This window comes from Populus trichocarpa, chromosome 9 (assembly GCF_000002775.5).
Source record: "Populus trichocarpa isolate Nisqually-1 chromosome 9, P.trichocarpa_v4.1, whole genome shotgun sequence".
In the NCBI taxonomy this organism is placed as follows: Eukaryota; Viridiplantae; Streptophyta; class Magnoliopsida; order Malpighiales; family Salicaceae; genus Populus; species Populus trichocarpa.
The window spans coordinates 5,182,287-5,192,627 of record NC_037293.2 but is presented as its reverse complement, the minus strand read 5'-3'; the positions used below and the strand labels follow the sequence as shown (position 1 = coordinate 5,192,627).

The 10,341-nt window shown below is 36.8% G+C and overlaps 2 protein-coding genes across 2 annotated transcripts; both read left to right on the top strand.

Annotated features, from left to right (window-relative positions):
• The first annotated feature begins 356 nt into the window (after positions 1–356).
• On the top strand, positions 357–3,543 carry LOC7481478 (vacuolar cation/proton exchanger 3). The gene is made up of 11 exons (XM_006378986.3): positions 357–801; positions 1,039–1,106; positions 1,233–1,261; positions 1,346–1,542; positions 1,665–1,877; positions 2,062–2,178; positions 2,275–2,391; positions 2,483–2,536; positions 2,642–2,758; positions 2,871–2,961; positions 3,060–3,543. Exons 1-11 carry the CDS (start codon positions 490–492, stop codon positions 3,104–3,106), a joined length of 1,362 nt encoding a protein of 453 aa, XP_006379048.2. The 5' UTR covers positions 357–489; the 3' UTR covers positions 3,107–3,543.
• Positions 3,544–4,915: 1,372 nt separating this feature from the next.
• Positions 4,916–6,703, top strand: LOC7481479 ((S)-8-oxocitronellyl enol synthase CYC2). Its single transcript, XM_002313346.4, has one exon. It carries the CDS (start codon positions 5,082–5,084, stop codon positions 6,216–6,218), a length of 1,137 nt encoding a protein of 378 aa, XP_002313382.3. The 5' UTR covers positions 4,916–5,081; the 3' UTR covers positions 6,219–6,703.
• Positions 6,704–10,341: the final 3,638 nt, after the last annotated feature.

Here is a 10,341-nt window from a genome sequence, read left to right as displayed (position 1 = left end):
AAAAATAATTAATTTTAAATAAAAAATATTAAGTTTTTATAAAATTATATTTGGAAAGGCAATTAGAAATTAAGGTGTACTAATCCTGTTATATATACAGCTATGGATGCAATTCCATTCCTATCTTTGCACTCTGTCTGATAGCTAGTAATGTATAACACATTACATGTGAAACCTCAGTATATAGTCCCAGGAGTGCAACACCTAGACAATTTCATTAGCAAGTACGTGGACTCCCATGCAAGAATGGCAACAAGCAGGGGAAAATTCCAGGAAGCTACACTAATTATAAAGAAACTGCACTCTCGGGTCTTTCTGCCTCAGAAACATTTAGCTTCTCTTGTCCTATATATATATATAACCTCCTCTTTATGATATCAGCCCAGGAATTAAAGCTAAAGGTAGCAGGGATCGCTTGGATTTTCACGTAGAAGTGAAAACAAACTAGGTGTATACTGGGGTGGTAGCTATACAATATTTTACCATAATATGGACCAGTACCACTCACAGGTTCATCAACAGGTCTCATCAGAATTGGAAAATGGAGATGTTAACTATAAGGAAGGCTTGAACAGCAATGACATTAAGGGGGGTTTTGTCAATGGGAAGACACCACAGAATGTTTCATCTTCAATTATTCGAAAGAAATCCGATCCAATGCTTGTTTCATCAAATGTTCGGTTTGAAATGCTTGGCTATTTCTTGACCAATCTTCAAGAAGTGATTCTTGGAACTAAGCTGGCTGTTCTCTTCCCAGCCATTCCTCTAGCAATTGCTGCTGACTATTATAAGTTCGGAAGAGTAAGTTGATTAGTTTCTTTTCGGAAGAATCATGGAACCTTTTTTTTGGTTACACAACCATGTCATTGATTTTTCTTTGTATATTTGCAATTGATTTTGTTACATTTAGCAACTCCTGTATACATATTTAATTACCAAATTAACGAAGATGATCATATATAGATATTGATTAAATAAATATATTATGATATTTCTTGTTGTATATCTTTTTAATTTGCATTATTCTGCCACACGTAGTCTTGGATATTTGCTTTGAGCTTGCTTGGACTCACCCCACTAGCAGAACGTGTCAGCTTCCTCACTGAGTAAGTCTGTAACCAAGCATAGTCATATAATTTTATACGCTTACTTGTGGAATATTTTATCCATTGATTGTTCTGATATTAATCTTTATTTTCAACTTTTGTTGTTCTTGCTGTTATTAATCCCAGACAAATTGCATACTTCACTGGTCCAACAGGTAATTTAAATTTGCCCACAGATTACTTCTAATTCTGGTTTTACACCATCATTTGAAAATTGAAGATGATTCGATCATTTGCAGTTGGAGGACTCCTTAATGCAACATGTGGCAATGCAACCGAGCTGATAATAGCAATTCTTGCTCTTTACCAGAACAAAATACATGTCTTGAAGTATTCTCTTTTGGGTTCCATTTTGTCAAATCTCCTTCTAGTTCTTGGGACTTCCCTCCTATGCGGAGGCTTAGCCAACCTAAAAAAGGAACAGAAATACGATAGAGTAAGACACAAACTCAAAATTCAAGAACAAATCCAATTAATTTTACAACTTGGGTAAGTAATTATTATATACGATCTAATACATTTCATAATCTTTTTTTCTTCTTTTTTTGGCTTTAACAGAAGCAGGCTGATGTGAACTCATTACTTTTATTACTGGGGTTGTTGTGCCACATGTTGCCACTGATGTTCAGATATGCCATAGGGGAAGGAACTGCCACTGCCTTCTCTACCCTTGAGTTGTCCAGAGTGAGCAGCATTATTATGCTTATAGCATATGTTGCTTACATCTTCTTCCAGCTAAAAACTCACAGGCAACTGTTTGATGCTCAAGAGGTGATTAATTAACTCTAGATGCAAAAAAGTTTTAAGATAAAAACTATATGAGGGCTCATTATAATTGCAGCACTTAAAAATGTTTTATTCAATTAGATCAGTATTCTATTAGGTCAAAAGGAAATAATTATAATCCAAAGTTGATATTAATGCATAGAACTTACTGGTTCAAGTTGAATGACAGGAAGATGACGAGGAGGAAGAAAAGGCAGTGATAGGATTTTGGAGTGCATTTACTTGGTTGGCTGGCATGACAATTATCATAGCTTTGTTATCTGAGTATGTTGTGGGCACAATTGAGGTACATTACACTTGAGAACTTCTAAAATATTATTTGTTAGCAATATTAAAGCATCTTCTAATATGCGGATTTCAAATTTTAATGTATCTCAATCAGGCTGCATCAGATTCTTGGGGCATTTCTGTCAGTTTCCTCAGCATAATTTTGCTGCCAATAGTGGGGAATGCTGCAGAACATGCTGGATCGGTCATATTTGCTTTCAAGAACAAGCTGGTATGATATGTTCGAACATGACAGTAGTCTTACTCCTATATTTTGTTGCCTGCTAAGTTTCAATAACACCAATTATCTGGCTGTTATGCAGGACATATCTTTAGGTGTTGCTCTAGGTTCTGCCACTCAAATTTCAATGTTTGTGGTAAGATTAAAGAATCCCAGGCAAACAAAATCCTTTGCCAAATTAACCTTGGAAAGAAATCATGATAACTTCTTCTTTTTTTTCTTCTTTTTTTGTGGGCTTCAGGTCCCTTTATGTGTTGTTGTTGCGTGGACAATGAACATCCATATGGACCTTGATTTCAGTCTCCTTGAAACCGGTTCTCTTGCTTTCACAATAATTATCACGGCCTTCACTTTACAGGTTTTGTCATCTGATATTTTCTTAATTACCAGTGTTGATGCATGTTATATTGGCTATTAATTATTTAGTTGGTTTGTAAATTCTCTTATGGTAGTATTTTAATTACTTACAGGATGGAACTTCACACTACATGAAAGGACTACTTCTTTTCCTTTGCTACATTGTGATTGCTGCGTGCTTTTTTGTTCACAAAATCCCTCAGAGTAAGTTCCTAGCTAGCGAAAATCTATGTTATAGAATGATCCAAGTTTCTTCATTCATTGACTGATCACTGCTAATGTTTCCTACAACTCTGATTTAGATCAAATCTCGCAAGGCAAACCATTCAATGGACTCTTTGCAGCTTAGCTGCATTTACATGCGGGGCTTGATCCCCAGCAAAGAATGGTCCACAGATCAATTTATGTTCTTCAATTCATCTGTGAACCACCTGCATTGGCATTCTGGTAAGAGAGGATGGTGTGGTAAACGAGAGCTTTCGAGTTACAAGGCCATCAAAAGTTGAGACAGGTTTTTTCGGATTTAGAAGGGAGCTCTGGAGAAGAAACAGAACTTCTCATGGAACAAGTTTGTTTATAGCTCTGTCTTTATGTCTTCCTAATAATGTTTTGGTACTGAGTTGAAGTACAAAGCAGTGTCAAAATGCATATAGTTTTTTACCTAGTAGCTGTGATTTTCCATGTATTTGATTTAATTCACTGTATCATGTTGCTTACGAGAATAATCTGTCTTCACTTCTTGCAATGTAATAATCAAGTTAATAAAGAAAACAACTTTGAATATCAGAGTAATTGTGCCTCAAAAAACTCAAGTTATTTTTTAATCGGGGAAGAGGAAGAGAAATGGTGTTATAAAATCATTTTGGCATTAAATTAATTATAATAGAATTTTTATAATATTTTTAAACTTTTTGTTAAACGAGTTCACGTGCGGCTGACTCAGTATAAGTGTTATCTATACAGTATGTAATTTTTAAGAATACAGGGGCAAAAGTATTATGAGAGGGAATAATTTTCTCAAAATTTAACTATCATGGCTATCTCTGGCTTTGTCCGACTCTTGTCTCTAGTTCTGTCCCGTATTCTATTAATTAATTAACGAGACACTCTAGGAATCAAAATTCAAGTGGCTGGCATAAACTTGGCAGGACAGCTTGACTGTTTACTCATGGAACAAATTGATGCTGCACCCCAAGTTGCACATAAATAACAGCAATATCAGGGTTGACAATAGATTAGTGGATTGATTACTCATATGTCATGATTCATGCATCCAACTGTATCTGCATTTTGCTTGGAGTAAACTAGCATTACAAGTTTTTGGATGCAGATTCCCCATACACTGACAGAATTAGCACCCTTTTCGTTGTTTATGGAGTATGAACCTGGTCTGGTTTTGTACCATTCAGTTCTTCATGCAAATCCAAAGCTCATGAATCTTAACCCACAATTCCAGCTTGTTGTAGCTTTCATTTGGGACATCCAGTTAAAGTGTAGTAGAAACATCTTGGGAAATTGTGGACAAGAATGTAAGATGACTGTTTCTTTCGTTTCTCTCATTCTTCTAATCCCTTGCCAGAGAAGGCATGAGATTAGACATGTTAGGTGCACTAAGTAACCCAGATGGGCCTGCCTGATATTTTTTTAATGTATCTCAGCTTTATGCCCAGCCTAAATTCAGGATGACTAGCAGCTCAACCATCAAATCAAACTCCAATTCTTCCGGACCTGGTGACAGAGATTCAAGGTGTTTCATGTGTTGTTGAAAATTAATTGAGGGAAAAAAATAGTAAGCTGCATCAATCAAGAAGATGGGGTCCTAAACCGTTCATGTCTCAGTACCAAATATAGTGCCAGGGCTACTTTAACCATGTGTGGACAAACTTGGAAATGATACTATAAGCTCTTATTGCAACCACAATGCCAGCATATTAACGGCCAAAGGTCACAATCTGCCGGCAAGCAAGGCGGTCTAGAAGCATTGACGCCGCAACTATTTGCCACTCGCCATGTGATCTTGGTTGATTTAAAACATAAAGTATTCTTGACATGAAAAGGAAGCTATTTAAATAATGATTTTGCTTTTCTTGATTTTGAGTAGCAATATATTATAAACCAATTATTGAGTCTTAATGGGCAAGCTTGAAACCTTGCCAGATATCCTCCCTCAAAAGAATAGGACAACTTGTTTGATTCGGATTAGGTGTCAGGCCCTTCTAAAACACTGTTAGAGGGTCATTAACTACCATGCGGGAGGACACAAGAAATCCTTTATTTATAGATGCTGCAAGGTTCTAAAATCTGAGCTAACTATACAATATCAAATGGCAGCTGAGGAATCCAATAATGGAGCTGAAGCTGCTGCTGATTGTGTTGCCATCATTTTTGGGGTCACCGGGCTTGTTGGGAGAGAAATAGCCAGAAGGCTAATCTCAAAAAACAAATGGAAGGTTTATGGCGTTGCTAGAAGGTATGAGAGTTTTCCTATCCTAAGTCCCAACTACCATTTCATCTCATGTGACTTGCTAAACCCTCAAGAGACAGAAATCAAGCTCTCTATGGTGCAAGATGTGACTCATATGTTTTGGGTCACTTGGACAGGCGAATTTCCTCTAGATAGCAGAGAATGCTGTGAACAGAACGAGGCCATGGTGTCCAATGCCTTGAATGTCATCCTCGCCAAATCTAAGGCGTTGAAGCACGTTTCACTCCAAACAGGAATGAAGCATTATTTATCATTGAGAGGTCCTTTTGATGTGAAACAAGTCTCTGTCTACGATGAAAAATGCCCAAGAACAAGTGAAGGTTATAACTTCTATTATGCTCTCGAGGACTTGCTCAAGAAGAGACTAGCTGGTAAAGTGGCATGGTCTGTGCTAAGGCCTGGTTTGTTGACGGGGAGCTCCAACACGGCTTTGTATAACATCATGGGTTGTTTAGCTATCTATGGTGCTATTTGCAAACATCTGAACCTCCCTTTTGTGTTTGGAGGGACTAGGGAGTGTTGGGAGGAAGTGTTCATTGATGGTTCTGATGCTCGGCTAGTCGCTGAACAACACATTTGGGCAGCTACCGATGATGGAATATCTTCCACAGACGGCCAAGCTTTCAACGCAATTAATGGCCCAAGTTTCACATGGAAGGAGATCTGGCCGGTCCTCGGAAAGAAGTTTGGAGCGGAAGTGCCTGAAGAAATGTTTTCAAACGACTTTTGGTTTGCAAAAGCAATGAGTGACAAGAAGGAGGCCTGGCAAGAAATTGTAGTGAAGGAAGGCCTGGTACACACAGAGATGGAAGATTTGGCTAACTGGGAATTCTTGGATATCTTGTTCCGCTTTCCGATGAAAATGCTAGGAACCCGAGGGAAAGCTGACCGATTGGGTTTTACGATGAGATGCAAGACATTGGAATCAATCTTGTATTGGGTTGATTTCATGAGAGAGGAAAAGATGATCCCTTGACTTGACTTCATTTGGATTGAACAATGGACGAGAGAATGCGGTGCACCACTAGTTGGCTCTCTCAGCAAATAAAAATTATAGTGCCTTTATAAGTGCTAGCTGTTTGGCTGACTGACTTAAATAGTTCTCTCTTATGAACACGAAATATATCGATAATACCATATGATATGAGTTGATTAAATTATGCAGATGTCCACCTGTTTTTACTCATTTTGCATGCCTTAAGAGTTAAGAGCCAGCTGCATTATAGATGCCATTGTTCATTTCTCATGTTCAATCCCACTCTTACGGAGCAAGCAGGGGGGTGCGCCGGCTTGGCTTCTCCATGTTTTAGGGACATGGAGCAATCTGGGTAGAAGTACCATGTACGGCTGTTTTATTTTGTACATGACATCTACGTATATCTTTTGTCATAGTTCTCTATTTTTGGAGAAAAAATTGTCCAAAGTAAGACAGCCGCTGCCCGTTTCTATGGCTAGTTTGAACTTGGATTTGTGAAACATGAAGAATGATTTCCATATCTTCTTATATGTCGACCTGTTACTAGAACAGAAGACAATTATTTTAGAACCGGGGATAACATCCTTGATAGATTCATGTCATAAAATTCCCAGGTCAGGTAGTCTGGTGGGATCGAGCACTAAAGAGAAATCTTCCTGTAGGTATTTTGCCCCTTTGGCATGCATACCCCATGATCTGAACTTGAAGTCTCCTGCACATTGTCTTCTGTTATGATTTTGATGCTTGCCTATGCAATCCATAAAAGCTCCTGGATTGTAAAGTCCTCATCGTTTCTGGAAGTTGAGGCCTTCTATGGAGACGGCAAAGATAATAAAGAAGAAGAGACAAAAGCCAACAAGTACTGCTACCGACACTCCGATCATACTGGGACCATAGCCGAAAGTAACATCCAAATACTTTTTCACAGGGCCTTCAAACCCTGCTCCAACAATTATTATGTTTTTTTTATTAATATTATGTCCGTAAAAGTTTATAAATATTTTAATTAATTTTATAGATTTTAAAGTTAATAAGTATATAAATCTTCAATAATCCTAATATTTGTATAACTTAAACTAGTAATTTTTATAAAATAAATTTAAAACATAATCAATTGAGCTATTCCCCAATATTTCTACCGCTAACAATTATTATTTTTTAGTTTAACGTGGGTGTCCGGGCCAGCTTGCGTGTATCTCGACTAATCCCACGGGCCCTGAAGTTAACGACCATGTAAGCTTCCAGTGGCCATCATGTGAGCAACCACATGGCTTGAATCTGAAATCACAGAAAGAGCAAACCTCTTGGTCCCAAACTCTTATCACTGAACCACCATGGTTACCGCTAACAATAATTGATTCCCATCACCTAGCTGAGAAGTAATAATACCCCCCCTGGAATACTCTGAAAAGGGGCAGACAGCAACCATAAAAGGTGGCTGAAAGGAAACAGGTACACCGTGCACTTTTCATGGATACGGGAATTTATCCCAAATCCTTCAACCTCCTTTCCCCTCATGTATGTGAAGTCAAATTATTTCCCAGTCCCTTAACTATCTGTCCTTTCTACCGTGTAACTGTGCTTCACTTTGGAGATGTTATGTGATTGGTCTTTACGAAAATATATTTATATATATAAAAGTATCTGGTCTTGAGGAGAAATCAAAAGTTGTTTATCTTATCGAGGAAAAGAGGCAAACTATATATCCACGAAACAAAATAGAATATTATACAAATATGTGGTCTTGAGCGAAGTACGTAACAAACCTCATCAAATGAACATTGAATTGTAAATTTTTTCATCAACTGCTCTTTTCCAAAAGAAGCTGCTATTTCTTCAGCACAGTGACAGTCACCTGGGCCATTGCATAGGATAATGGAGAGTACATTCCGGCTGCTTTCTCTCTGTAGAAAACAGTTCTCTCAATTGAAACTATTGGCTGTACTGTGGAAGCATTACTGACCCCGAGAAACATGCATGAAGAACATAGTGCTCCCATAACCAGAAACAAAGCTTGAGCTGAGTCCCTATCAAAAGTATCAGCATCGTGTGATTTAATAACATTCTGAGAGTCTCAACAGAAGGGAAATGAGACATCTTAAGCGCTATGATTACTTGCATAACGAACACCAGCAGATGTCAAATAACTAAACAAGTAAAAGAACGGCAGTCTTCTCTTTTTTTCGGCCTTCTCTTTTCTTTCCAATTCTCTCTTATGGTATCGAGATAGAAGTATTAACCATTGTCCGAGTTATCTAGAATTACAGCTACGGTTTTGTATCCAAAAACCAAAGTTATTTTTGCCAAAAAGCATGCTAAAAATATTAAAAAATGAGCTGATATGTCATGTGTCAGGGGTTTAAATTTTAGCACAAGAAAGATTGGCATTAGCCAAGAAAATTTTCTGTAGTTCGAGCTGACTTAACATTTTCATTCAATATGGCAAAGCAGTGATCAAAAGGACTAGAAGGGTAGAGGAAGGTATTCATAATAATAAAACAAATAAGATAAACACATAACTGAGTGGATCACAACAACGCATATCCATATGAAAACGACAGAAAAAGATTACACTATAAGGACGGGAATTTACCTTTCTGAACCAATATCCCAGAATACCGAGCCTAATAGAAATGCAGCTAATACAGTAAAAAATAGCCTCACACCATTGTATTGTGGACTTCTCCAGTATACAAGATTTTGTTTCCAAAGGCAAATAAAAAAACTGAGCCTGCGAGCCTTGAGCATATGTTGAGGCAAACTTCAAAGGTTCTGAACCAGCAGGCGGATTACTGAAATGGATAATAATTGAAGCTTCCACCTCCCCGAGGCAATAAAACAAAAAATGGTTCACTGGTGCAAATTAACGCTCTGATCAGTAGATAAACAAGAGAGTATTTTGCAAGATCTTCCTGGTGTAAACAAGACCTCAATTGGGAAACCTGTATTGATTAGATTCTCTGTATAATTCAGCAAAATCTTCACCGATTTTCTCTTCAATAGTAGGTATAGTAGCCACAAGCATCCAAGTTGCTGGGTTGTAACCATCGGGACATGAGGACTACAGAATCATCATGGTTAATTACCTCAATATGAGGAAATGAATAAAGAATATCTGCAGCTGACATGGGAATGCCAAATGATGATTACTTCTTCTCCTTTTTCTCTTCAAACAACAGAGCATGCGGTATCAAGTATAATGATAAAGGTAAAACAGGAAGGCATAAGCGTAACTGACTGAAGCTTTGCTCCAAGTAGCAAGCTAAAGAAAGCTAAGCCATGGCCCTTGAATTCATGCCAGTTAAAAAAAAAGGACTCTTTAGAAGAAATCATGAGTTGAAAGGGTTATCTTGATTTTCATTAGAAGTATTCTTCTTTCAACAACAATGAACCGTATAATCAGAAATATAACGTTACATGCATAGAAAATCTAACGCAGACTGTTTGTCATGAATCTAACTGGCATTTTCTACAACTTTGAAAAGATAATAGTGAGAGTTTGGACCTTATCTTCTCAATTTCCTTTTCTTTTTATTTTTTTTCCAAGAAAAAATAAGTATTCTTTCCTTTCTTTTTTAATAAAAACTATAATTATTAAACTTACCCTGATTTTGTGGGTTCGTGAGTTGTATTTTTTAAAAAATCAACTTAAATTGATTTATTTTCACTTGGTTAATCAAGTGAATTAAAACCTATTTAATTTTTTTTAAAAAAAATTAATAACTTTGTTTTGATCCATTAAATAAACCTGTCATGACCTGAGCTTCAAGTTAAGTCATGAATTGAAAATCACATCATTATTCATGAGAGAGACCACGTTTAATCCATTGTTGTAATTGAAAGGTACTGAACATGTAAAAGATCTTCCCTTATCAGAATAATTTTAAGAAAAGACAGAAAGGGAGAAATCCATCTCACATCCACACCAATCATAGAGCTAGCAGCTAACTGATGTTTGGACTCGACTTCCACTTGACTTAACTTGAATGAATAGAATTCTTTTTATTTATAAAAGATATAAATATTGTGAAATTCAACTTGAAATTAACCATAAAAATATATATTTATATTATATAAATATATTTATAGAATATTTAAATATTTTTAATGCAATATATATATA

Bases quoted from the DNA above. Each gene is read 5' to 3' on its own strand.
- LOC7481478 (XM_006378986.3), top strand. From the start codon at position 490: ATGGACCAGTACCACTCACAGGTTCATCAACAGGTCTCATCAGAATTG. The intron at 2,392-2,482 runs GTATGATATGTT...GCTGTTATGCAG, and splicing joins TTGCTTTCAAGAACAAGCTG to GACATATCTTTAGGTGTTGC. The intron at 2,962-3,059 runs GTAAGTTCCTAG...ACTCTGATTTAG, and splicing joins TGTTCACAAAATCCCTCAGA to ATCAAATCTCGCAAGGCAAA.
- LOC7481479 (XM_002313346.4), top strand. From the start codon at position 5,082: ATGGCAGCTGAGGAATCCAATAATGGAGCTGAAGCTGCTGCTGATTGT.